This window comes from Dipodomys merriami, unplaced genomic scaffold (assembly GCF_024711535.1).
Source record: "Dipodomys merriami isolate MVZ:Mamm:240054 unplaced genomic scaffold, mDipMer1.0.p SCAF_60, whole genome shotgun sequence".
Lineage (NCBI taxonomy): Eukaryota > Metazoa > Chordata > Mammalia > Rodentia > Heteromyidae > Dipodomys > Dipodomys merriami.
Genome location: NW_027206180.1, coordinates 3,054,255 through 3,081,363, shown reverse-complemented (window position 1 = coordinate 3,081,363; position 27,109 = coordinate 3,054,255). Strand labels below are relative to the sequence as shown.

The 27,109-nt window shown below is 61.5% G+C and overlaps 2 protein-coding genes and 1 long non-coding RNA gene across 3 annotated transcripts in view; 1 reads left to right on the top strand and 2 right to left on the bottom strand.

The window, feature by feature from the left end:
* Positions 1-13,912: 13,912 nt before the first annotated feature.
* The window catches only part of LOC138814534 (uncharacterized), a 54,941-nt gene continuing 41,744 nt past the window's right edge, over positions 13,913-27,109 (top strand). Inside the window, exon 1 of the long non-coding RNA XR_011368020.1 lies at positions 13,913-14,018. This is a non-coding gene — a long non-coding RNA (uncharacterized lncRNA). The remainder of the gene's footprint in view (positions 14,019-27,109) is intronic.
* On the bottom strand, positions 17,065-18,790 carry Socs1 (suppressor of cytokine signaling 1). The gene is made up of 2 exons (XM_070003476.1): positions 18,681-18,790; positions 17,065-18,196 (listed from the first exon to the last, which is right to left on the bottom strand). Exon 2 carries the CDS (start codon positions 18,144-18,146, stop codon positions 17,502-17,504), a length of 645 nt encoding a protein of 214 aa, XP_069859577.1. The 5' UTR covers positions 18,147-18,196; positions 18,681-18,790; the 3' UTR covers positions 17,065-17,501.
* Positions 25,914-26,424, bottom strand: Prm3 (protamine 3). Its single transcript, XM_070003355.1, has one exon. It carries the CDS (start codon positions 26,325-26,327, stop codon positions 26,022-26,024), a length of 306 nt encoding a protein of 101 aa, XP_069859456.1. The 5' UTR covers positions 26,328-26,424; the 3' UTR covers positions 25,914-26,021.

Here is a 27,109-nt window from a genome sequence, read left to right as displayed (position 1 = left end):
AAGCCAGGGGGGCCAGGTTGCAGCTGGCAGCTTCACGGTGCACTTTGACCCCCAGGGAGCGCACAGCTGGCTGGGGCCCCGCCCCCTTTTCCTCCCCCCCCCCACTGTAGACTGCTGGGGTCCCCAGGTGTGACTCCCCCAAGGTGGGCTAGGGGACGGCCTTGGGGCCCGAAGACTGGTTGTCCAGCCTTGCTGGGGCTTCTGTCCAGGGGCTGATGGGAATGAGCAGTCGGGCTAGCCCAGCCTGGCTCATGAGATAATGTGGCCCCACTTCCTGTTACTGGAGCTATGCAAATGGGGGGACTGGGCCTCTCCTGGGGTTGGCTTCCTGGAAGGGAATAACTTCCCGGTACTGACAGTCCCTAAACACCTGGTGGGGGGGGTGGGGCTGTACTAGCCCAGCCCCTTCCTCTCCCAGCAAGCAGAAGCTATGTGTTGAAACCCCTACACCTAAGTAGCCACCTGTGCCAGCCAGCCCAAGCTCCCCACTCCATGCCGGCTTCCTCAGCTTCCCGGACACCATGGATGGATGGAGTAGAAAGTGGGCGGCTTCAAAGGCTTACAACACTCTCCTCTTGCAAATAAGGAAACTGAGGTCATCCGACAGGGCCTGGGACTTGCCTTCCTCGCTCTTGCCTGGATGGGCCCCCACAGCAGCTGGATTGCTGATGGTAACACCTCTTGATAGCGCCCCCTGCCCCCCCCTCGCTCATGTGGTTCCTGCCCAAGTGAGTCTCTCCAGCCCAGCTGGTCCCCAGGGCCAATTGTGAAGCGCTCAGCTAAGTCTGGCCCTCCGCTGCCCTGGCAGATCGCCCCAGAGGAAACCAGGGTCAGGAAATATGGCCTCCTTCCTGGATGATCCTGCCTCCCCGTGATGCCAGCCGAGTCAGGATCCCTCCAGTTCCTCCAGGGTTTTGGTTTAAGCCACAGTATCCACCTGGCACTCATTATCAACACCTTTGTTCCTCTGACACCCAGCATCACCACTTCCAGGAAGCCTTCCCAGGCTGGGCGCCTGTACATGCTCAGTGTGTGCCCCACTGGCTGCCCTCCCCCATAAAGCCTGTGTCCCCCACAGACTGGGGTTCCAGGAGCTGTTCCAATAGCTGTCAGAGGAAAGGTGTGCACAGTGGGCGTAAGGAAGGCACAGGACTTTTCATCCTCCAGGGCTGGATATAGGATGGGTCAAGGTCTAGTTGAGTAGAGTGTCAACCATGTCTCTCCCAAGTTGGGGAGCACTGGGGTTGGGGAAGATACAGAGCTTCACTCCCCTCCCACTGTCTGCATTTCAGAAACTTGGAGCTTCTCATTGGAGGAGCTCAAATAAGCCCATGCGTACTTTCCCAGACTCCCTTGCAGCTAGAGTGAGGCATGTGACCAGGCTTGGCCAATCAGAGAAGCTGCTCTGGAGTCAATGGGAGAACTTCCTGGTAGAGAATTTTTCATGGAGCCCCAGGGGCAGCTGGGATGTGGGGGCATTGCCAGGCTGGCTCAGTGGTGGCAGTGGAGTTGGGGTCTGGTCTCCCCTTTCTGCCTACCTTTACATGTGGGCCTCTTGCCCTTCTTGGAGGGTCTGATGTGCACCCTAATACAGCCTGAATGGGTCTTGATAGGAGGTGATTGACAGGTGCTTTGGGCAGGAAGTGCGCTGGGGACTCGGTGTTGGGAATGGCGCGCATCTGGTTGAGTGTGGAGTTTGGGAAGTGCTGGCTGGAGACGCTGAATACTACTAGCCCTTGTCAGCATGGACGCCATCCCGGTGGCAGCAGTGATCCGGGAACATATGTAATTGGCAGCATGACTCCATGAGATATGTTTTGGCAAGCTCTCCCTGTTGCCAGGGGAGAAAGTAGACGAGACAGGGGATGGCACAAGACCAGGAGAGAGACCACTGCAGTAGTCCCAACAGAAGGTTCTGGTGGCTACAAATCAGCCAGGAGCCCTTCCCCACAGCTCACAGGAGAGAGGTGCAGATTGGGGGGGGGGGGTGCCACGTGACTCTGTCCAGAAAGAGGATTCAGATGGGGTTCTCGGAGCTGGAGAAATGTGGGGGGAAGGGATTATCCTGCTGTCCCTGTCAACCCATGAGTCCCCTGACCAAGCCCCCCCCCCCCGCCCCGGCTGGGGTGGCAAATGGGCGGCCAGGGCACAGGGTGGTCTGGGTCTGAGGGAAGAGGTGACAGAGCCAAGCCCAAGGTTCAGCCCCCCAGCACCCCTAAACTGCATTTGCTGGCACCGGGAGCCCCCCGGCCCCATCCTGCAGGCAGAGACACCCTGGAGTCTATTTTTGGAACTGAAACTTGGAACACTAACTTTTCTCTCGCCACATTCCAGAAATGACAAGCCGAGTGGAGTACGCGCTCTCCAGTGGGGGCCGCGTCATCGTTCATTTCCTTCGTGTTATTACAGGAACTTACGGGGCTGAGAACCAGGAGAAGGATGGGGGCATCCTGGGGACGCCCCCTCCACAGTCCCCCCTTCACCCACCCGCACGGCCTGCTGGGAACCCAGCTCAGCCTTGAAGGAAGCTGGCTGGCTTTGACCTTGAGAGCTGGCCCTGAAGGACAGGGGTGAGGACAGAGGCTGGCAGGCCGCACTGGGCAGGGTTTGCTGGGGACGAAGGCCAGGCTGGTCCCACCGGGGCAGGGGAGGGAGGGCGGGGCCACGCTCTGCCCCCAGATGGCCCCGGGCAGCCCGTGCAGGTGTGAGGACAGCGCTGGACACCAAGCAGAGCACAGGGCGCGGTCTCCAGCCTTTCCTGGGCCTTGGGGTCCTTCCTGAACCTTTTACCTCCCCTTCCTTGCAACCCTCACCCCCCAGAACTCACACAGGGCCTTCAGGTGTCCCCCATTCACCCTCTCCCAGAAGCCCTGTCCTGGGGAGCCCTGGGCGCCCTCCCCGCCCCCCAGAGAAGCCCTGGAGCCTCCCAGAAGCCCTGGGGTCCCCTCCCCTGGAAATCCCACCAGCACAGGTGGGAAAACCACTTCCTCCCAGCCCAAGTGCCTCCAAGGTTTGGGGTGACCATTGCCCATCCCCACACCAGCCCAGTCTCTGCAGAACCTGTGGCTGGGATCCTGGCCTCGGGGTCCCCCTTCATCCCCACCCGTGCTCCTTCCCACGTCTCCTGGGGATTGTTGCCACCCTGCCCCGGGACCTTTGAACACACATACACACACACACACACACACCCCAGATGCTGTGTCCAGACCCAGAGCAGCTTCAGGGTTCCCTAGGGCCTGGGGGTGGCTGCTCGCGGGGTTATCTTGTCCAGAGGGAATGTTCTAGAACTAATGTCCCAGAGCAAGCGCTGTTACAGCAGGTAGAGTGGATGCGCCAGACACCAGACACCACTGCCTGCCTCAGCCCGGGGGTTTGGGTGACTTCCATTCTGCCCGGTCATGGCTGAGGGCAGCGGGGGGGGGGGCGGGGGGCATGGTGAACGGACCCCCCCTGTGCCCCGTGGGAGTCTTCCCTGTGCCCTGCGTCTCTGGTGAGGCACCAGCCCGGAGGGAGCCCAGCCAGTCTCTGCCACTCCTTCCTGGAAAGCAGGGGCGGCGCCCCACGCAGGACCCGCCACGCTTCCCCCAGGCCAGCCACGTGGGGCTCCCCGCCCCCATCTCTGAGGCTGGGAACAGCCCACAGCCACCCTGGTCTCCCTGTCACCTCCGGCCTGCGAGGCCGGGCGGGGGGCGGGAAGTTGGGGCCAACCAAGCCCCCCCAGCCCCTAGAAGTGTGTGTATACGAGTGTTGTAATTAACAGAGGAGGCAAAGTGTGATAGAAGACACAGAAACAGGGCTGGGAAGGTGGCTCAGTGGTAGAGCGCTTGCCTTGCATGCCTGAGGCCCTGGGTTCGATTCCTCAGCACCACCTAAGCAAAAAGAAAAAAGCTGGAAGTGGCGCTGTGGCTCAAGTGGTAGAGCGCTAGCCTTGAGCTGAAGAGCTGAGGGACAGCGCCCAGGCCCAGAGTTCAGGCCCCACGACCGACCCCCCCCCAAAAAAAGAAGAAGACACAGAAACACACACCTCCCCTCCTCCTCCTCCTCCTGTCACCTCCTCCTCCTCCCTCTCCTCTTCCTCCTCCCTTAGCTTCCTCCTCCTCCTCCTCCCAGAGCCTCCTCCTCCTCTTCCTCCCTGAACCTCCTCCTCCCTCTCCTTCTCCTCCTCCCTGAGTGGCCTCCTCTTCCTCCTCCTTCCCTCCTCCTCCCCTCTTCCTCCTCCCTCCTCTCCCTTCCCTTTCCCTCCCCCTCCTCCCCGCTGTCCCCCACTCTCGACACTGGGGACACCTGTAAGATCAGAACACTCTGCTTGGCAACCTGAAGGCACATTCCCAGAGGCGTGTGCACACACACCCATGTGCGCACACACACACACCCATGTGCGCGTGCTCCTGGTGCATGAAGCAGCCTGCTTCTCATGAGCTGCAAACCTCCCCCCCCCACGCCCAGAGAGGGGCGCCACACGGCCAGCAGGTGGCCGAGCCGGCAGAGGAAGCCGCAGCCGGTCCCCCTGTTTCTGTCTTGCAGCTTGGGTGTCCTTCAGCCCTCCCTGGGTGGGGGCTGGGGTGTCACCGCCTCCTGCTGTCACCCGCAGCTATTCCGGGGGAGTCTGGCCCCTTTCACTTTCTCCTCTGCCTCTTCCGGCGGCTCGGTGGTTCCCCGCTGTCCCCCAGCCTCCTGTCTGCACCCCAGCCGCTCCCAGAAGCTGCCTGTGGGGGGGAGGGGAGGGGGCAGGGCTTGGCCTGGGTTCTGGGTTCAATTCCTCCTGTGTCTTCCGGGCAGGGCTGCGGGGAGGGTGGGCTGTCCCTCTGGAGGCCTGAGTGGCCCCGCGGGACCCTCCAACCCCACACAGCGTGGACACGGGCTCCTCCAGCCAGAGGCCACATCTGGCTCCATGGGAGAACTTGCAGGGGACAATGGGCCTGGGCAGGGTGGCCTTGGCCGACTCACTCCTTCCCTGAGCCTCTGTTTGGGGTGGGGGAGGAAGAAGAGATGGGGTGGTTGTTGAAGCAGTTGGGTCAAAGATCAGCCCAGTGATGAAGATTGAGCTGGAGGTCTTGGGAAAGGGAGCATCTGGGCTGAGTCTCACGGGAAGGATTAGAGGACAATCCGAATGTGCAAAGGCCCAGGGGCAGAGAGTGTGGAGCCTGGGAGGAGGCAGCGGCTGATGTGTAGAAACAGGCCCCACAGGGCCTGCCGAGCCTCCTGAAGATCCTCTCCAGCTTTAGGCACCGGTTCCCAAGTTCTGTCCCACCCTGGCAGGAGGCTTCCTCCCTCTAGCACAAGACCTTTTCCAGAAAGTTCTCTAAGAAATGTGGTCAGTGAATGAGCATTTCCTGCTTCTGGAAGTCTCAGCCACTAAGGAGTAGCTGGTGATCACCTTTGCCAACCTCTATGATCAGCTAGCAACTACTGTGTAACAACCCGGTGTAAACCACCCCGGTATGAGCACTTGAAAAAAGTAAGCGTGTAAACACACTGAGTGACTAAAATAAATAACACCAGGACATGATACATTACACAGGAACCTACTCATTAACGTACAGAGGCCAAAGGAGGTAATCCGGAGGCTCATTAGCTATGGACAGACCATACGAAATAATATTCTATGCAATAAACGCCGAAAAAAGGAAACGAGATTCTTAATTTTTTTTTTTTGGGTCCGGTCGTGGGGCCTGAACTCTGGGCCTGGGCACTGTCCCTCAGCTCTTCAGCTCAAGGCTGGCGCTCTACCACTTGAGCCACAGCACCACTTCCAGCTTTTTTCTTTTTGCTTATGTGGTGCTGAGGAATCGAACCCAGGGCCTCATGCATGCAAGGCAAGCGCTCTACCACTGAGCCACCTTCCCAGCCCCAGAAATGAGATTCTTTAGTTGCTCTTGTTGCTGTTTTTGTTTTCTTTTCCTTTTGGGAGAGTCAGAGTGGGCACAGAAAAGGTGGAACAAGAATGAACAAATACCACAGTGACACTCACTAGACACTGAGAAAAATGAACTGGATCAATCTTCTGGGTGGGGGTGGGAGGGAAAGACGGAGAGAGCAATGGAAGGGAACACATGGTTCAAAAGGAGTTACACTGTCTGAGTCCTGTAACCCTAACCCCTTTGCATATCACCTATACAATAACTTATTTTTTGTTTTTGTTTTTAAATTTTATTTTATTTTATTTGAGAACATACTGTACAGAGGGGTTACAATTACATGGGCAGGATAATGCATACATTTCTTACCAAGCATTGCAGCCTCCTCCTTTGTTTACCCTTCACCTCTCTTCCCAGCCTCCCCCCTCCCCCCCTTATTTTTTGTTTTTGGTCGGTTAGTGGGTCTTGAACTCTAGGCCTGGGCACTGTCCCTGCGCCCTTCAGCTCAAGGCGAGCGCTCTACCACTTGATCCACAGCGCCACTTATGGTTCTCTGGTGGTTCATTGGAGCAAAAGTCTCACGGACTTTCCTGTCCGGTTGGCTTTGAACCACAATCCTCCGATCTCAGCCTCCTGAGTAGCCAGGATGACCGGCGTGAGCCACCAGCACCTGGCAATAACAAATTTAAAAGGAAGCGTTCATTAGGGTTCCCGAGCCCCAGGGGCGGGCAGGGACTACCCATGTGCCCCAGTGGGCTGATGCGCCACCGGGGACGGGGGGGGTGTCCAGCGTGGCCTCCACTGGCCGGGTTCCTGTAGGCTCCGTGTGTCTTTGCACGCTCAGCAGCCTGGAGCACCTGCCCGGCCCCCCCCCACCACACACACAGCGGATCTCCACCTCTGACAGCCCACGTGGAAGCCACGCCCACCCCAAGGCCTGGTGAGCATCCAGAGACTTCTTGGCCACCAGCTCATGCTCCTGGGGACGCAGATTCAGGGGACAGGGTCTCGTTGTGTTCCGTCCAGTGGCCTGGGACTTGAGGTTCCCCCCCCCCATCGCCTGTCCACTTCTGATGCCGGGATTCCCGGCCTGCCGCTCCTTCCCCTGCCGCCATCCCTTCCGGACGCTGGCGGTGCTGCTCCTGCTGCTGTCTCTGTTCTTCGCTGGCTCCTGGCTCCTCTCTCCCCACATGGCCGCAGCGGCTTTCCTGGGGGTTTCTTCTGCTTGTTACCTTCCATCCCCCCAGACTTCCTGAAGTTTCCTGTCCTAGCAGAGGAGTCTGAACCGACCCTCCAGGTCCAGCACGGTCCCTGAGCTGCTCAGTACACACCACAGGTGCTAAATGCTCCAGGCGCCCCGGGTTCGAGTGCTCTGATGTCAGGGAAGGGCAGAAATTCCCAGTTCTGTGTCCCAGGGCTGCCACAGGGCCTCGAGACCTGACCCCCCCCCCAGATGAAGACCAGGCTGCGCCCCGCCCGGGATGCCGCGTGGGCACCAGCTCCGCCGGGCCGGGGCCGGGGCCGGGGCGGGGCAGTGCCGCCTTCCTGCCCAGCTCGCCTCCCTCCTCGCTGCCCAGGGCCTGCGGCCCCGCCTGACGTGGGTCCCCACCAAGCCATGTGACCCGACCGGGCCACAAGAAGAACGTTTCCACGAGCACATTGTTTCCTGGAACTCCGGCGGGGCGACTTCCCCGAAGTGGGGCCACCGCCCCCCCACCCCCGGGCTGCCACCCAGAGCTCCTCTGACCACCTGGAAACGGCCGCCTCGGGGCCTGGCCGCCGTGGGGACATCAGGGACAGCTCGAGGACCACAGAGAGGACTTCGGGCCAGGACCCTGCAGTCCTCTCCTCCGCCCTACACAAGCGCCCCGGGGCTCTCAACCAGGAGGCACAGGCTGGCCTCCATGGTGCTGCCCTGGAAGGCAGCGAGGCCGCCCAGCCCGCCAAGCAGCGGGACTCCGCCAGCGCTGGGCCCTCACAGCCAGAGGAGGGGGAGGGCCCCGGGGGGAGGACTCCAGGGGGAGGGGGAGGGCCCCGGGGGGAGGGGGAGGACCTCAGATGGAGGGAGGAACCCAGGGGGAGGTCCCCCGGGGTGGTTAAGGGAATCTCAGGTGCCAGCCTCTCCCAGAGTGGGGACTATGGAGACTCCAGAACAGATCACTTCCTCATCCCCCCCCCCGACCCCCCCAGTCAGGGCTGGTCTTGGCAGTTGCTCCTGGGTGGGTCTCGCTCCCCAATCAGTGGCTGTGATTTCCTGCTGTCAGTCAGCTGCCCAGGGCTTTTGCTCCTGGGGGGGGTAGAGGGGGGGAAGGGGGGAGGCGCATAGATGTATCTGTAAGACTCAGGTCAGAATGTATTTCATTCCTAAATACTTACTAAGTTATTTAATTACTCTGGTTAGTCTTTTTCGTTTTTGCTCCAGCACTGGAGCCTGGCGCTGCGCCTCAGGCTTTTCTCTCTAGGTGGGTGTTCTGCCACTTGAACCACACCTCTCCTTCTGGCTTTTTGCATAAAAGTCTCTCAGACTGGGCTGGGAAGGTGGCTCAGTGGTAGAGTGCTTGCCTAGCATGCATGAACCCTGGGGTTCAATTCCTCAGTACCACATACACAGAAAAAGTTGGAAGTGGCACTGTGGCTCCAGTGGTAGAGTGCTAGCCTTGAGCAGAAGCAGCTCAGGAACAGTGCCCAGGCCCTGAGTCCAAGCCCCAGGACTGGCAAAAAACAAAAACAAAAAAAGTCTCAGACTTTTTTCTCCAGGCTGACTTTGAACTGTGATCTTCAGATCTCTGCCTTCAGAATAGCTAGGATGGTTGATGTGAACCACTGGCGCCCAGCTGGCTAGTTTTAAGCAGCTTGGGTTTTTTGTTTTTTTTTTTTTGGGGGGGGGAGAAACTGAGGGAATAAAAGCAGTATTTGGAGCTGGAGTTGGTCGTGGGGAGGCTGGGCAGAAGGGCTGTGGGAACCTCTACTCCCCACCCAATCTCACACTGCAAGAAAAATATTGTTTCAGGCTTGGAGGTATGGCTCAGGTGGTAGAGCACCAGGCAGTGAGCAAAAGCATCAGATACCAAGTTTAAGTCCTGGTCTTAGATTTAAAAACAACAGTTTTATTTTTTAAAAAATAGACATTTTTAATAATAATAGTAATGACGTGGAATTGTTTTCAAGGAGAAAAACAATAAGTCATTTTAGAAACAACCATGAGCTGAGCTTGGTGATACACACCTGTAACCCCAGCATTGAGGAGGCTGAGATAGGAGAATTGGGCTAAGAGACTCTGTAAAACAAACAAAACAAAACACAGTAACAACAACAACAAAAGCCCCCACAAGAATAACCATGAAGGAGAAGCTACAATGGCTCCCAGCCTCGGCACAGGGAACCCTGGCTCTCTCTCACACACCTGAAGAATGCTTGTGTCTCCCTAAGACACTCAGCTCCAATGTACTCTTTGCAGCGCAAGGGGCAGACAGACACACAGAGGCAGCGGAGGAAATGTGGTCAATGGACCGGGGAAGTTGAGAGGTGGCTTTCGGGCATGGCTGGGGACAGGTAACAGTGCGATGCCCCTAGGCTCTATATTATGTATGTGTTAGATGGAATATAGGAAGTGGGCATGGTGTGGTACGTGCTTGTGTGTCCACTGCAGCAGGAAGCATACATAGAATTTCAATCTAGGACGGCTTGGTTGGGGGGAGAATCAAGACCCTATCTTCAAAATAACCAGAGCTGGTGGCGCATGCCTGTAATCCTTGCTCCTCAGGTGGCTGAGATCTGAGGATTGTGGGTTCTCTGGTGAGTGGAAGTTAGGTCAAATGCCTACCCTAAACTGGGACATTATGAATCCTGATTGGCTAGGCTGGGCCACGCCTACCTGTGGCCTGTGCTGTGACTGGCTGGCGGTCCTTTCAGGAGTGCCAAGCTGTAGCTCACAGCATGCCATGGTGGGGTGGGGGGAGCAAATGTCCAGGCTTTCCAGACACCACCTCGGTCTCCTTCTTCCGTGCCAGAGAGGATGCAGGCCGTCCGCGCGGGTGTGTGCTCAGGAGAAGGCAGTGTGGGGTGGGCACACCTGGGTGTGAATCCGCACTGTGGTCCTGAGGGCTGTGTGGCCTCCCCGAGCCCCTGGGGACGGGGCGAGGCTTTAGATGAGCCGGAGTGTGTGGAAATGGAGAAGCCAGAGTCTGGTCCGGGCAGGACAACTGGAACTGTGGCCTAGGGGTGGCTTGAGTCCCATCTGGAAGAGCGTGGACACAGGGGTGTCCTGCACCCCGCCCCACTCCCATCCTTGCTGCAACCTGGGGCAAATCAACGACTCTTCACCTGTCTCCCAAAATAGAGAAACACGTCTACCTCCAGAACATTCCCGCACAGGTCAGCTCCCAGCACGCAGGCTGACCTCCGCGTCTTCACCAGTGCTCTTCCCTGCCCGGATGCTGAGGCTGCAGGTGAACTTCCCAGAAGAGACAGAGCCTTCTAGAAGGCTCTGATTCACATTCACACACACACACACACACCCTGCCCACTTCCCAGGCCTCAGCAGCCCTGGCCTGCTGAGGCCTGGGTGGTCCTTAAGCCATACCCACAACTCCTTCCTTCTGTGACTGGCTCACAGGCGTTTCCCAGCGTGCCCCGGGCGGCATGTGCAGGCTGAGAGCATGACTCCCAGCGTGCTCCCGCGCTGCCTTCTGCCCTGTCTCCCCTGGCACCGAGACACCTGCTACTAGGAGGCTGGGGCCCTGGACCAGGGAGGAAGTCCAAGCCACCACCAGTAGAGGCATGGGTGGCTGATTTCTAAGAAACCAGCTGAGGGACAGGAAGGCGGGGTGACGGGCCTCAGCTTTTGCTTTCTGTTTTCTGTGGTTGGAACAGAGCTCGGCGCTGGGGCTTCTGTGCTGGGTGGCATTGCTTCATAGGGTCAAAGCCGCAGCCTCCACTTCAGGACAGGGGCCTGGCCGGGGCTCGGGGGTGCCTGGTAGTCCCAGCAGGCAGCCACCAAGGCAGGAACAGGGAGCTTCTTGTGACGGAGCCTCTGGGCGGAAGGCTGCATCTCAGGGCCCTGCCACCAGTGCCTCCCCATTTGTTGGCCTGTTTAATGCCGGTCCTGGGGTTTGAACTCTGGGCCTGGATGTTGTCCCTGAGCTGCTTCTGCTTAAGGCTAGCACTCTACCACTTGAGCCACGGTGCCGCTTCTGGCTTTTGCTGACGGGGCTGGCTTTGAACCACGGTCCTCAGATCTCAGCCTCCTGAGTAGCTAGGATTACAGGCGTGAGCCACTGGTGCTGGGCTTCATTGACCGTTTTTACTATTCATGCCCTAGTCACTCATTTCTTCACCCATTCATTCACCCATCTATGGGTCATTGCTTATCTTTGTCCCGTTATTCTTTTTCTTTTTCACTTTCCTCTGCCCTCTTGTTTTCTCTTTCTCTTCTTCCTCTCTCCCTTCCCCCCTCTTGGCTCTCTCTCCATCTCATGTTCCCTGTTCTCTCTGTCCCTTCCTCCCTTTGATCTCGATAGCCCAATCTCAATACTCAATGCGATAGACATCCCATCCCTAGAGAACTTTGTCCCATTCATACTTCTGAGAGCTTTAAAGATATCAATGCATGTCCGGTGCTGGTAGCTTACTCTTGTAATCCTAGCTACTCAGGAGGCTGAGATCTGAGGATCACAGTTCAAAGCCACACTGGACAGAAAAGTCCCCCGTGAGACTCATATCCAATTAACCACTCAAAAAAATGGAAGTGGGGTGGTGGCTCCAAGTGGTAGAGCACTAGTCTTGAGCAAAAAGAGCTCAGGGACAGTGTCTTGAGCTGAACTCAGGACAGAACCCTGAGTTCAAGTCTAACAACTGCAAAAATATAGTAAGGATTTCCCCACCCCTTCCTATACTTAAATGGGTGGATAATGACACAGAGAGGTTGTATAGCTAAGAAGATGAAGATGATCCCTGTCTAGAAGATAGAGCAAACCTCTTGGTGATCTCACACAGGCAATAGGGTCCACCAAACCACCAAGGAGGGGTTCCTAGAGAAGGCAGTGGCTGAGTTGGGTTTTGTCGGTTGAGTAGGAGTTTTCCAGGTAAAGACGAAATAAGGGGGTCTTCAAAGGCTTTCCACCTGAGAGGTCGAAGGCTGGAGGTGATGAGGGCAATGGGCACGAAGCTGGAAATGTACATGAGGGCTGGATGGCCAAGGGACTGGAATACCCCCCGAAGAGTGAGGACCAGCATGGCAGATTCTCAGAACAGTCTGGAGTCACTTTGCGTGGTAGAAATGCCGCATGGATTACCTGCACTGGCTGTAGACAGTGGGCAGGAGCTTGCCTCCTGGCCCCCGGGTCCTGGTCTGTGAAGAGCTCAGGGCAGGGGGAGCCCTTTACCCTCACGTGCAGAGGGTGGAGGAGATGGCGCCGCCACTTTCAGGATCCTGTCCCCACACCCCACCAGCGGGACTCCAGACCAACTTTCACTTTGACCCACCTTCTGGGAACCCGGACTGTGCCTGTCACCGGGCTGTGTGGACGGAATTTGGCAAAGGAGAGATAAACAGATCCAGGCTCCCAGGCTGAGTTTCATTTTCTGCAGCTCGAGCTGGGGACAAGGACTCAAGTTACCTGAGAATACCGCACTGTTTACTGAGCAGTGAGAATCAGCCAATCACTTCCTCTGAACTTCCAGACCCAAGAGCTCAGGTGCCAATCAGGTGCGCAGAGCAAATCTAGATGCAAACTTAAGATATAGTTTGGGCCTCATTGCAGTATTGACAGGTTATCTCTCCGTGTCAGTCGATGCCAGATTGCTATGTGTGGTTTTCCTTGATAGAACATTTACCCAGCACCTGCCTATCATCCCAATGCTTGGGAGACTGAGGCAGGCGGGTTGAGGGTTGGAGGCCAGCCTGGGCCAAATAATGAGACTCTGGCTCAAACAAAACAAGCATTTGAAGAAAATGCAAAATATAAACTAGATTAGAAAGCCCCTTGTCCATAAACTTGTATCATTATTGATGTCTCCTTGGCGCAGCCCCTAGGGTGCCCAGATTCTGTCACTGTTTGCAACTGGGATGCAAAGTGAGGACGACAATGGTTATACCTGTTTCACAGGACTCAATGGGAAGTTATACCTGAATGGCTTCGGCGACGTGAGGAAACCTGTCTCTACTGCTATTATTAGCAGTGGATGGGCGAGAACGGGGCCAGGTCCGTGTGGCTTCATGGCTGTGGTGCAGCCTGCTTGGTGTGTCATAGCTCCTGGATTTGGGCGGTGATGTATTTTCTTATGTGCACGTGTTCACATCCTCCTGACCTTCCCGAAGCAGGGCCCGGTGGATATGCTCACCAGGCCTCCTGATTCATCCGGGCCTCACCCCCTCCCATCATTCCTGATCCACACCCTCCTCCTGCCCCTGGCCCGTGCTGCCCCCGGCGGCGGGAGGCGAGAGATCAGCCACGCGTCACGCTTCCGGTCGGTCCTGTGTCACGGTCCCTGGCCTCCCCGGCCCCCACCAGCTCCTGTGCTGCTGACCCCTGACCCCTGGGCCAGCCCATAGGGATCTTCTGCCCAAGTGGCTACATTTCCTCACTGGTCACCGCGGGTAAGACACACCCGCCGGCCTCCTGTCATTTACCTTCGACCTCGCGGTGGGTGAGGCCAGGAAGAGGAGGCTCAGGACTCCGCGGGGCGCAGGCTGGGCCGGGCCAGAGCCCGGATGGCCCGGATGATGGGGATGACCTTGCCCTGGCATGACCTTGGCTCTGAGTTGTGGGGTCTCCCGAGGGCCCAGAGAGCTCAGCCGGCTGGACACGTGGGTGTTAACCGAGACTGCCCGGGAGGCCCGAAGGGAGAGGAGCCGAGAAGGCCCGAGCGCTGCGGGACAGGGCCGCACTGAGCGGAGCGGCGCCGGGCGCCGGCGAGCACAGCTGAGCCGAGGTCGGCTGCGCGGTGACGTCATCTGCGCGTGGCACGCGGCCGCCAGAGCAGCAGTGCGCAGGCGCGGTGCTCCGAGCCCGCCTGGTGCAGTGCGCAGGCGCGGTGCTCCGAGGCCGCCTGGGGCTCGCTCCACCCGGCACGGACACGACGACGACCAGGACGAGGACAGCCAGCGACAACGACCGACGACGGGGAACAGCGAAAAGCACGGACGCAGGAGGGAGTGCGGTGAGTACGGTGGCCACACACCTGGGCCGAGGCCACCTGCTGGCGCCGTGGGCCTTCGAGGGCCGTGTGCGGGGTGCAGACGCAGGGGCCTGGGGGCACCGAGCCCGCCACGGCGTGTGTCAGGTGCCGCCCTGGGCCCGGTGCCGGCTCTCGGGGGTGGGCTCGCGGGGACGCAGGCCCCCACGGGCTCCGCGGCACCCCCGCCGCCTTCAGGGGGGGAAGCGCCGCTTCCGGAGTGGGGGGGGCCTGCCCTGACGGAGGCCGGCTGCGTGGGAGGGCGGGCTCTGCATCCTGCGTCCTCCGCTTGCTGTTGTCCTGATTGGCTGGAGCCGAGGGGCGTGGCCACGGCGGCCCCGCCCCCAGCCCTCTCCCGACAAAAAGCCAGGCACAGGCTCTGCCCAGTCGCCACCCCGGACCCCCCACCCCCCAAGTTCAAGTGCACACTCCCTACCGCAGCCCGCCAGACTCCTCACGCGCTCTCTCGCCTCCGCTCAGCCTTTCCAGCACCTTCCACCACGCTGCTGCCCGCATGTCCCCCAGGCTCCCCCACGGCGGGCTTGTGTCCCTCCTTCCAGGTACAGCTTCAGGGTCATCCCCGAAGGATCCTCCTAGTCCCTGTCCCACCACGGCTCTGCGGCTTCGTCCGGGCACTGTCACACACTCCCTGTGTCCTTCTTGTCTCCTTCGGTCATACGTAGTTGTTTGCTGTCGGGTGCCCCCGCGCATGGCTTCCGGGAGACGAGGGCCTGCACGTCCCTCCCGCGCTGCGCAGGCCTCTGTTCTCTGGTTCCTTCTGGTTTGCGGGTTTTGTTGTTGAGGTGGGGGGGGGTTCACCGCGTGGCCCTGGTACCAGGACCCGGGACTCAGGATTTTCCCACCGTCTTACCAATGTTTGAGCGCCTCAGCCTGCAGGCAGACGTGTGTGGAGTCCCTGCTGCAGGCCACGTTCTGCGCTAGGAGAACGTGAGCTTTGTTGGGCACCTCACAGAAAGGGTTGGCTGTCCATTTCCCTGGGAGATCTACCTGTTTGCAAGGCTGGGGACCCCAGTGAGCTGCGGAGTTTGCCTTTCACTGGCTTCCTGTAGTCCTTCCTCCTTGTCCACTCTTTAAGAAACTGAGTGTGTGGAGTGGGAAAGAGCTGGCCCCAGGCCTGGCTAGCCTTTTGAGCTGTGACCTCCCCACAGACAGACTTTGCCCAGCTTCTGTCCAACAAAAATGGGGACCCGGGTTACCAGCTCAAGGATGGCTTTGAGGATCAGCCTCATCATTGCAGAGAGGTAGCCCTTCTCATTCTGCCTGTCCCGCAGCTCATGGCAGAGACTCCGGCACACCAGCCAGTCTCAGCCCTCCTCTCACTTTTCATTCGCCTACAGTTGACATAAGCGCTCCTGAATCATGAAACTGAGGTTTGAGAGTGAGATAAGAGAATCTGCCCCACCAGGAAGCCGCGAGGTGTGGCATGCACACGCGCGCCGGTCGCCTGCCCTGGCACTGGAGTATAGATAGCCCTGTGGGGCTTTCAGGTCCCCTTCTGTGGGTCAGCATGGATTTTTTTTTCTTTCAAGTGACTCATAAAGAGCCGCCCATGCACTTGCTTGCAGGGACCTTCATTCCTGACTATGCCGCTCCGCTCTGACACCAGGCCTGGGTTAGTGTGTAGCACTTGCATAATGAAAATAGGATTTTAAAATTTTTTTCAAAGTAGGAAATCCCCACGCGTGTTGTAAACTACCTGCCAGTTCTGCCCTGTTGAGAGGAGGCCCGCCCGGGGCCTCATCTGCAAAGAGAGGCCTCAGGAGGTGGGGGGCAAAGGGTGAAGGCTATACACAGGTGCCCACAGATCCATGCCAAGTGCCACCTAAGCCTGGTGGCAGTGTGACTGGTACTGTTGTGGTGCTCTCCTGGTGGTGCACAGCGGTTCTTAGCCCTCTGATGCATCCTGTGTGGGGTGGTGATGGGGGGTGCCCTGGTACCTCATCTCCAAACCTTCCTCTCCAATCCAGGTGCTGTCCTGGGGTGGGGGTGGGGGTGGAGAACAAAGATAGGGCCAGGGCCTCGTGATCCACAAGCAGATACTGTCCTCGGGCCATCCCCACCCATGGGGTCCCAAGCACTCTCATGCCCAGCACAAGCCCAGGCTACTCCAGCTGGCCAGCTGTTTTCCATTTTCAAATCCGAAAGGCATCACTAAGTATTAGGACATCCCATTACCTCCCATGTCCCAGGAGGCAGGGCTTTGCTGTGTCCCCCTAAACCAGACAATGACCCACTCACTGAGAATCCGGCAGCGAGTGCTACTGCTCCTCAGGAGGAACGTGAGCCCCAGGGTCCTGGGCGCTTCCTGCGCTATGAGCTGCCCCACCAGCATCCTGGCACAGTGTCCCCGTGCTCAGGCAAGCTGCCTATTTTCCAGGCAGAAGCGGAGGCCCAGGCCACCAGCGGGGCCCTACTGCCACCCCAGAACAAAGAGTATCTTTCTGGCTCCTAGCTGGGTGCTCACCGAAAAGCACCCAAGACGGAACAGGGCAGGAAGCAAGCAGGCAGAACAAGCTCGACCCTGACCCTGCGGACCAGGCCTCCAGGATGCAGTTTCAGAACGGCCACACCCCCTTCCAAAAAGTCCTCCAGCCCCCATCTCGCCCCCACCCTCTTCCTGGAAGTTGCTGTGGTCTAGAAGCAAAGAAGTTTCCTCTCTGTCATCCATTTCAAGCAGACTGTGGCTGGACAACCACAGAGTGAGCGATGGCCCACCCTCGGTTTTCTCTGCTGTAAGGTGGGGACAGAGCCATGCCGAAGCCACAGGGCTGTTTCTCTCTGGGATTAGTGGGAGCAGGGGAGGCACAGAGGGGCTGGCACGCGTCAGGAGCTCAGTCTCTGGCCGCCATCTTACCAGACACACACCAAAACTAGACCAAGAGTTTCTGAAGCCAGCTGACCCCCAGCCCCGGGTCCAGGCAGAAGCCCTCCTCCCCTGAGCCTGCACAGACCCCCCCCCCCCCCATACAACTTTCAGCAAAGCACACGCTCTGGAAACTTGTTCTAAAAAAACAAAAAACCTTTCATAATAAAGTTTATTACCGAAACTGTAAAAAATATAAAATAGGGTTCTGCACAGCAGAAAAATAAAGCCAGAGACCCTCCCCCACCCCTGGTTTGTGCAAAGATACTGGGTATATGTAAACATGAAGAGGTAGGAGTGCGAGTTCAGGTCCTGGCCCCAGCCATACATAAGCCGGGACAACCAGGGGAACCCAGGGGGAGCACCAGGGGGGGAGCACCCCCGAGAAGTGGGGAGGGGTCTGCGGCCTCGTCTCCAGCCGAGAGTGGGAAGCGCCTCGCCCCCCCACACCCACTCCCTCCACCCCGGGTGGGGAGGGCACCCACGTGGTTCCAGGCAAATAATAATAATAATATAATAATAATAACGAAACGGTCAGGCGCCCGGTTAATGCTGCGTGCAGGGCGGGCCGCCGGGCGGGCCGGTCAGATCCGGAAGGGGAAGGAGCTCAGGTAGTCGCGGAGGACCGGGTTGAGGGGGATGCGCGCCAGGTTCTCGCGGCCCACGGTGGCCACGATGCGCTGGCGGCACAGCTCCTGCAGCGGCCGCACGCGGCGCTGGCGCAGCGGGGCCCCCAGCATGCGGCGCGGCGCCGCCACGTAGTGCTCCAGCAGCTCGAACAGGCAGTCGAAGCTCTCGCGGCTGCCGTCCAGGTGGAAGCGGCCGGCCTGGAAGTGCACGCGGATGCTCGTGGGGCCCGAGGCCATCTTCACGCTCAGGGCAAAGAAGCAGTTCCGCTGGCGGCTGTCGCGCACCAGGAAGGTGCCCACGGGCTCGGCGCGCAGCCGCTCGTGCGCCCCGTGCACGCTCAGGGGCCCCCAGTAGAAGCCGCAGGCGTCCAGGAGCGCGCTGGCACGCGTGATGCGCCGGTAATCGGCGTGCGAGCGGAACGTGCGGAAGTGCGTGTCGCCCGGGCCGGGGGCCGGGGCCGCCGGGCAGGGGCGCGGGCGCGCGGGGGCCGCGGGCGCCGAGGAGGACGAGGGGGAGGAAGACGAGGTCTCGGGCCGCCGTCGGGACTCTGCTGCCGTGGAGATTGCATTGTCGGCTGCCACCTGGTTGTGTGCTACCATCCTACACGAGGGGCCTGCCGGAGGGGTGGGCCATAGCGTCCGGGGGTGCGCTGCTGGGGAGACGGGCAGTGAGCGCGCGCCCGGGTGCAGCGCGGCAGGTCCGGGGGGGCGGCCGGACCCCCGAGGCCAGGCGGAGCGCCGGGTCCGCGCGGCGCCCCGGGGCCTCCGTGGCCCCGTCTGGAAAATGGGCTTCTCTCGCCGGGCCCCCCTCCAGGCGGCCGGGGAGCTCCCGCCTCGCGGCGGCTGGCGGAACGGGGCCGGGAAGCCGGCCCGACCCCGGCCGCCCGGCCCGCGGCCGCCGCCTGCCGGCCACGCTGGGGATTGCCGCCCGCTCGCGGCGACTTGGGCAGAGAGGCTGGGAAAACGCTGCGCTGCGGGATCCCCGCGCGCGGGGGTCGGCCTGGGTGGGGCCGGCGGGAGCCAGGGGCGTGGCGGCAGGGATCCCGCACGCCGGGCCTGGAGGTTAGGTCGGCCCCGGCCGCCTTTCTCTTCCCTCCCGCTCCCTCCCGCCTCCTCGCCCGCTGGCCGGCTCACCTGGCGGCGGGGCGCGGGGCGCCGCGGGCGGGCGGGGCGGCGGGGGGCTCCGGGGCGGCTCTCGCGCATGCTCCGAGGCGGGGAGCCGTGCCGCTGCCACGGCCGCAGCTCGCTCTGCTGCCGCCCGCCTCTGCGCCAGGCTTTTAAACCGGCCCGGGGCGGGGGCGCGGGCGGCCCCGCCCCCGGCCCCGCCCCCGCTCGCTTTCGGTTTCTCTTTCCGCGGGAGCGCGCGCCCCCTGGGTCCCTTCCCCGGGCTCGGCGCGCCCGGCCTGCGCCCCGGCTGCGTCCCGGTGCTCCCCGCGCCTCGCCTGGCAGCGCCCGGGACGCCGCCTTGGAGCCCCGAGCCCGCACTCGCGCGCCGGCTCTCCGGTCCCCGGGGCGCCGCGGCTGGCGCGGCCACACCCCCTCCGGGGCCCGGGGGTCCGCGCTCGGCCCCCTCCTCCGGGAAGCCCGCAGGGCTCCCGCGCGCCTCCGCAGCCGGCCCGGCGCACCCCGCCCCCCCCCCCCCCCCGCTCCACGCCCGCGGCCCCCCCCCCCCCCCGCAGCTGCCGCCGGCTCAGCCCGGCTCCGACTTCCCAGGAAGCGCCGTCCAGACCACAGGCTTCGGGGGAGCCCTGGGCGGCGCGGGAGGGGCGCCCCACCCACCCATCCCAGTTCCTCGGAAACGGGGCGCGGCCGGGCCGGCGCCAGCCTCTCCCCTGCCTCCCCGGGCGGCTCCTGCGGGACAGCGGGAGAAACTGAGGCCCGAGGACGCCGGTGATGGGCGCTGGCTGGCGGGTCAGAGCTCGGGCCCGGGCCCGCCCGCCCTCCGCGTTATCCGGGGAGAGATCCGCGGGGCCCCTCCACACCTGGGCTCGGCTGCGTCCCCGAGGTCGGGGGCCCCGGGCCTGGGTGAAGGGCGGGAGCCGAGTCCGGGGGGTCCCGGCCCCGGGCCCGGGCCCGCACTGCCCCCTGCAGGCCGCTCGCCGGCCGGGCCTCGCCGTGTGGACTGGGTGTGACCCGGGGCTGCTGGGCCCCGGCCGCGGGGGCCTCCAGAGACGGAGACAGCCCCGCCGGGGCCCGGCCGGGGAGTGCAGGGCCCGCAAAGCCAGGCTCAGAGCCGGGCCTCACCCTGGCCTGGCTGGCTTGGGGCTCTATCGCCGGAGCCACACCTCCAGCCCGGCTTCGGGACGGTTCTTTGGGAGTCCCGGGACTTTTCCACCAGGGCGGGTTTTCAAGTGGTGATCCTCCAGATTATGGGTGTGAGCCCTGGACACGGCCAGCACGGTCACTTCTTAACCCGTGACTTCGGTAGGCGACTAGCCCTTTTGTCTGGAGCAACCGCCGACCCTGCTGGCGACCACCAGAGCCGGAAGCAAGCGCGGCTAGGTGTTTGTGCCATCGGTCATCCCAGGTGCCTGGAGCGCAGACATTCCCGGGAGCACCGGCTGGCCAGGGCCCCCAGGGGGGCCGGCGTGGGATGTGACCCTTGACAGTGGGAGAGAAGCAGTCCTGCTGTGCCCTGGAGGAGGCGGGGAGGCGGGGTGGCTCTGAAGACGTTTGTCCCTGCTGCAGAGGCTGCCACTAACTGATGGTCCTTCTGCACGGGGCAGGGGAGGGGGTGGTCCTATCGCTAGCTCAGGGTCCTGCATTGGGGCCGTGTCACTAGCCCATGGTCCCTCTGTGTGTGTCTGGGGTGGGCTGGGGGGACTGTAACTAGCTCATAGTCCCTACACCCTCTCTTCCCATTGGTGGCTTCAGGAGCTGCTTGGGAAAGCACCTCTTTGCCCCAGCCTGGGACCTCCTCTTCCCTTACCCCCTTGTCCCTCCCGTCCTTGCAGACGCCACCTTCATTCATTCGCTCTGCTAAAGTAAACCGTGAATTTGGGGACTCTGTGTTCCCAGGGTACACAGCTCATTGCAGGGCCAAGGTGGGGATCTAACCTGGTGAAGCCATTGTCCTTCTCCATTCTGCTGTTTCCCTCCCTCCCACCCCCCCACACTTTCCAGAGAACACAGCTCACACAGGGCAGAGTTGGGGTTCTGACCGTGAAGCTTTGCCCCATCCAACTGTGCCATAGGCCCCTCCCCTGCCACCCCTGGGGGTCTCCACCTGGGCTGTCATGTCGAAGAAACCAGAGACACCTGCGGAGGCCTCCCCAGGTCTTGCCCTTATGGACCCCAGTCCCCAGTGTGTACGGTCCCCGGTCTGTCCAGTGGACATGACCCCCACCCCACCCCCCGGCCCTCCCTGGGTGGTGAGTCAGGTGCCCGGGGTCACAGGTTCTGGGCGGCAAAAGCGCACTAACAGTCACTCGGCTTAGCTTTCATTTTCTGAAGCCTCAACTTCAAAACGAAACCCAACCCAGACAGCAGAGTGGAAAAAGAAACATGCCCAGCGGCTCCACGGGGCTGGCTGCCAGCTCCCAGGCGTCTGGGCAGCTTGCCTCGGGCGCTCACCCTGCACGGGACACTCCTCCCCGCCTGCCCCGGGACCTGCTGCCACCCAGCTGTGCAGCCCTGGGCAGGCGCCCTGCCCTCTCTGGGGTGCAGTTCCTCAGAGCAGCTGTGCACAGGGGACCTGGAGCAGGGCGCCGGTGGGGCAGTGAGCGCAGCCTTGCAGTTTCTCTTTCCAGCTTGGGCAGCACTCTGCTGGGAAGAGCAGCCCCGCATCATTCTGAAAGTGCTCTCTGCCCTGCTTTTCCTGGAACACGTTGGCCAGTGAGATTTGGGGAGGAGGAGAAGGGGGCTGTGACCCCTGGGGGCCTGAGTGGGGCCTGGGATGAATACAAATCTGAAAAGCGGGACCTTCTGTCTCTGGCAGGTACTGACGGAGCACCTAGCATGCCCGGCACTGGGAGCACCTAGCATGCCCGGCCCTGGGAGCACCTAGCATGCCATACACTGGGAGCACCTAGCATGCCCTGCACTGGGAGCACTTAGCATGCCCGGCACTGGGAGCACCTAGCATGCCCGGCACTGGGAGCACCTAGCATGTCTGACACTGGAAGCACCTAGCATGCCGTACACTGGGAGCACCTAGCATGCCGTACACTGGGAGCACCTAGCATGCCCGGCACTGGGAGCACCTAGCATGCACTGCACTGGGAGCACCTAGCATGCCCGGCACTGGGAGCACCTAGCATGCCCGGCACTGGGAGCACCTAGCATGCCGTACACTGGGAGCACCTAGCATGCCCGGCACTGGGAGCACCTAGCATGCCGTACACTGGGAGCATCTAGCATGCCTGGCACTGGGAGCACCTAGCATGTCTGACACTGGAAGCCAGCGGCCCCCAAGCACAGCTGAGACTGAATTTAGTCGTTCCCATCATGCTAAGCACCCATAGGAAAAAATGGGAAGGAAAGGGGGCAACTGAGTATTTGTGGGGGTGAGTTAAACCTCTTACAGCGTCACAGCAGCACCAAGGCCTTGATAAAAGCAGGATGTGGAGGGGGGCCAGTGCAAAGGTCCTGGGGTGCAGCTCTCTAGCATGCTTAAAGGTCAAGGCAGAGAGTGGAGGGGTGTGGTGGAGGGGTTGGTGGGGTCTGGCCGGTGGGGGGGAGGGGTCAGGTTTCTCCCTGAGTGCACAGGGCGGTCATTAGGCACATGTGGTCGTTGGAAGAGCTCTGTCTGTGCCCCTGCGTGGAGCCATGGCCCAAGGGCCCAGAGGGGCAGGGCACCCTGGCCGGGCACACCTGGCTTGAGACCCTCCTCCCTGTGTCGGACAGAAGGTCATCTCTGCCCCTCATTCTTTCCTGCGGTGGACCCCAGGTCCATGGAGAGGGGTTTGGGGGACTCCGGGGCCCTGGAGCGAGCGGCAGGCTGCAGAGGTCCTGGGAGGACAGCAGGAGTGGGTTCCCGAGGTCTCGATCTGTTCTAAGCCACCAGCACACGTGTCCCAGGCCCTCTGCCCCACAAACAAGCAAGACGTGGGCAACGGGGAGCCTCCCAGTGTCCACAGAGGCTGCAGGGCTGACCCCCGATGCCGACCCCCATCACGCCGTCGTCAGAAGAGCCAGCGCACGGGCAGCGCAGGCCGGACTGACCAGGCTCCCAGCTTCAGCCTTGTGTTTCGGGGCCCGCAGGCTGGGGAGCACCTGGTCCTGTGAGGAGGGGGCGAGCCCAAGTTTTCCAGAAAAATGGGCCTCGGTCTAGGGCAGGATAGAGGGCACAACTGGCAGTGTGCCATGGAGGGCCCTGCGCGGGTGAGGCCCGGGCCCGGCTGCTGTCCCCCTCCTCTGCCAGCTCCCAGGCCTTCCCTGGAAGGCTGGCATACACCTGCTGGCCTCCAGGACAGGCTCGCTCCAGAGGGACTGAGTGACAGCGATCAGACAGTGCGGGTCCTCAGAGACCGTGGGAGCGGCCCGGGGAGGGCGGTCTCTTCCGCTCTGGGGGTCCCCCACAGGCCCCACTGCATACCAGCCTTTGCCAGACCGTACCTCACTGCAGGACCCCATTCTGTTTCCAGGCTGGCCACCCCACCCCAAACCTGTGGCGCTGTGTGCCGCAAGTGGCTGGCACATGGCCGTGCGCGTGCGTGGTGGAGGCTGGGGGTGGATGTGTGCGGTTGGCACCACTGCACCTGCTCCCCTCTGCAGAGCCCCGCCCCATTCTCTGTCCCTGCCCCCACCTGTGCTTTCAAGCTAGGACAGCCCACGCGACAACTCTGTGATTGAAACCAGGCTGACTCCAGGATGGCCTTCCAGTTCAAGCTTTAATGAGTGTTGCAATAATCACCGTGGTGACGTGTTCCTGCGAGAAGGTGGCGGTCACCAAGGCATCCGTCATGGTGGCCTTCCTCCGAATGCATCCCACACAGAGCAGCCCGGAGTGCCACCACCTCACTTATGCTTTCGCCCTGACGGAGGAGCGGGAGGGACGGTGAGCCGCGGCTGGACCCGAGACCCAACCTGCTCTGTCCTGACTGCCCACCAGGCGTTGTGGAGCTTGCCTGAGTGGATCCGCCCAGTGTCCCTCCACACCCAGTGCCGTCAGCTCCTCCACTCATCCGTCCACGCAGCCATCTCTTCCAAGCCCAAGCGATCCACAGCCCATCCGCCCACCCCTCAGCCGTATCCAGCCACCTACTAGCCAGCGTGTCTAACCAGCCCGTGCATCCAGTCCACCCGCCACCCAGCTCATCACCTCCACACAGCTTCTGTCATTCATCTGCGTCTCCCCGGCTGGAAGCGTACCTGCACCTCGCCTCTTGGTTCTGTTTCCCTGCCTGCCCCTCTTGATGACCCTTCTCTTGTTCACCTTCCCCTCCAAGGTCTTTCTGTTCCTGGAGCAGCCACTGTGGTGGGTGGGCCGTGGGGTGGCCTGCCTGGAGCTCTTGGATGGTGGGCTGGGGCTAGGGTTGGGGCTCTGGCAGCTGGATGGACTGCGGCTGCGGCTGCGGCTGCAGCTGCAGCCCGGGCAGTGGAGTCTGCAGGAACACTGGTTGCTGCTGTGGGGAGGCTGGGAGTGGGCCGTGGTGGATGAACTCTGCGTCTTGGTGTCCATGGGGGTGTACTCGGAGGGGCAGGCCACCTCCTCCTCCTCTTCTCCCAGCAGGCCCAGCTCTGCGCAGTCCTGGCATCATGGGTTATATAGCTGGTGCCTATTGTGATGGCACAGGTAACAGAGGATGATGCCTGAAGCCAGACCAGGACAGAGTCTGCCCCTGACGCGCAGCCCAGGGCAAGGCAGGGCAAGGCAGGTTAGCTTGCAGTGCGGTGGGGGAGGGGGGCATCCCACCTCTGGTTAAGAGTGGAGGCTCTGATCAGATTGAGTGGCGCTGTGCATCCCACGTGGGCACGTGCGTTCTGAGTCTTCACTCCTCCATGGAGCTTAGCCTGGCACCCAGGTCCTTGGCCTCCATGACTCCGTCCCTCTGCTCACCCCCTCACCCATCTGTCCACCCGTCCAAGTGCTCCACTGGCCACTAAGCACACTCCCTTTCTGGCCCTTCCTCCAGCATGGCACCGTTCCGTTCTGCCCCACCCTCTCCCGTCAGTTATACGGTGCATTCCAGCACCCGCTGTTGTTTGCAGAGGGGGTGCTGGCCGGTCACTGCCCGCCTCACAGGACATTGGGAGCATGTCCTGAGAGCAGCCCTGCCAGGCCGTCGGTGCGGGCCCAGCCTGCGGAGCCCCAGCGGCTGCTCTTGGCCTCCTGGCCCTCACGGGGTGGTGGGTGGCTGGGCGCGGGGCAGGCGGGCCCAGCACTGATTGGACAATGGTCCGCAGGAGCAGCAATGCACAGGCGGCCCCGGGCCACAGCCAGTCCACCTCTGTGGCAATACTCACACATCCAGGAGGCTCAGTACCAAGTGCCACAGGGCACCCGTGTCCGCGCCTCTACTCCTGGAGCCTTCAGAGGAAAATGGGTCTCTGTGGACAGGATTAAGCTAAGACCCTTGACCTCAGTGTGGAGACCCACTGCCTGGTGCTCTTGCTGGGCACAGAAGAGCCGGCACCCCAGGGAAAGACTTGCAGAGACCCGGCTGGAGGCCAGGCGTGGCGTGGCGTGGCGTGGCGCAGTGCAGTGGTGGGGCACTGTCCTGAGATGAGCAGGCTCTGGGTTCTAGCTCACCACCACAGAAAGCACAGCCTTGGAGCAATGTGGGTCCAGCCTGGCCGCTTCCCTCGGGTGGGCCAAGTCTGTGGGCTCGCATGGCGCTGCTGCTGGAGGCTCTGGAAGGTCTGCGTGTGGGGGTGGGGCTGTGCCCCCGCACCCCTCACCTTGTATGGCTCACCTATAGGGCTCGGTCCTCAGGACAGGCACCATGTTATAGGCCCAGTGCCGAGCTCAGCACGTGCTTGGGTGGGCAAATAGAACGGGATGTGGCCAAACCAAGTCCCGCCTCCTGCCTCCTCTCCGCTCCATCCTTGCCTCCTCCGGCCTCCTCCCTGCATCATTCTTTCCTCTTCCTCCCTGTCCCCTGCCTCCTCCCTGCCTCCACACCACCCCCCAGCAATGTTCCGAAGCAGGCCTCTCCCAACTTGGGGTCTTTGGGGGACACGTTTCTTCTGGACAGGAGGAGGTAGGAGGCTGGGAGCGGGCATCGAGAGCAGCAAGGGCGCTGGTGGGGTGAGGAGGAGCCCCCGCTCCAGTGTGGCTGCCCACCCAGAGCAGGGGTGTGGGGGGTCCCACTGCCACTGGGGCAGCCCCCCCCCGCTCCCCACCCACTGAGTGTCCTGTCACAGTACCCGTGCACACACGCGTGCGTAGTCCGTGTCGGCAGGGAGGGGAGAAAAGCCAGAGAGAAGAGTTCCTTGGAGACTTTTTATTGACTCTTGTGTGACGTCCTTGCCAGGTCGGAGATGTGCGTGGGCACCCGCGGTGGGCACCCCTCACCGGGCTGCAGCGGCAGGTCAGGAGTGCGTCTGTTTGGGCTCGGGGCTCGGCTGGGCCATGGTCTTGTCCTGGGCGTGCTCCTCTTGTCTTTCGGTCTCCAGCAGCAGCAGCTTGCCCTGCACGGGGAGCTGTTCCTCCTCCTCCTCCTCCTCCTCCTCTTCCTCCTCCTCCTCCTCCTCCTCCTCACCCTCCGACGACAGGGAGAAGTTGTCCTGACTCACGCAGGCCACGAGCTTCTTCATCGACGACTCGTGGCCGCGGCTGTGGCCTGAGCTCTGGCCCGCGCTGTGGCCAGAGCTGAGCTTTGCGCAACGGGAACCCATGGCCGACTTTGCCTGTCTCTCCAGACCAGGGGGGGGCGGCAACTGGAGAGCAGAGGGGCTGTGAGGGTGGCTTGGGGGGGACCGGGTGCTGACGTCACAAAGAGTCTTCTGATGCATCGCAGCCCCACCCCAGAACCCCCCTCCCCGGGGCCCAGGGGGGGAGGGGTGGGCGTCCTGCCTGAGGGGGAGGGCTTGTCTTGGAGCTGAGGGTGATAGGCCTGTGTGGAGATGGGGTCACACGTGGGGGGGGGGGCTGACGTGTTTCTGGCCATTGAGCTGTGAACCTAAAATGTCACTTCCTGACCATTGCCCGGGTGCACACCCCCCCTTTTAAGGGCAGAAGTGGGGTCCTCCGGCATGCTGGAAGGCAGCAGCTACTGAGGTGGTGGTTTTTCTTTTTCTGGAGGGTGGTGGTGCTGGGATGGAAGGCAGGGCCCTGCGCGCCGTGCAGGCGGTCCGCCGCCGTGAGTGTCGCAAGGTCTGTGTGATGACTGCTCCAGCCACATGGGAGGTGGGAACACGCATCTCTCTGATGTTCCTCTGTTCCGAGCATCCCGGCCTCACGGTTTTGGGGGACAGGGCAGGTTGTACCATGCAGCCGTCCCATTTCAGGGATTGTCTCCAGTGTACACCAAGCACGCTCACCACCCTGGCAGTGGGGGTCAAGGCAGAAGCACGAGGCCTTTGGCCTCAGGGAGGGCTACGACGAGACAGTGTCTCGGCCACCACTTTGCCGCATTTATACCACGCACGCACGCACGCACGCAGGCACACGTATGCAC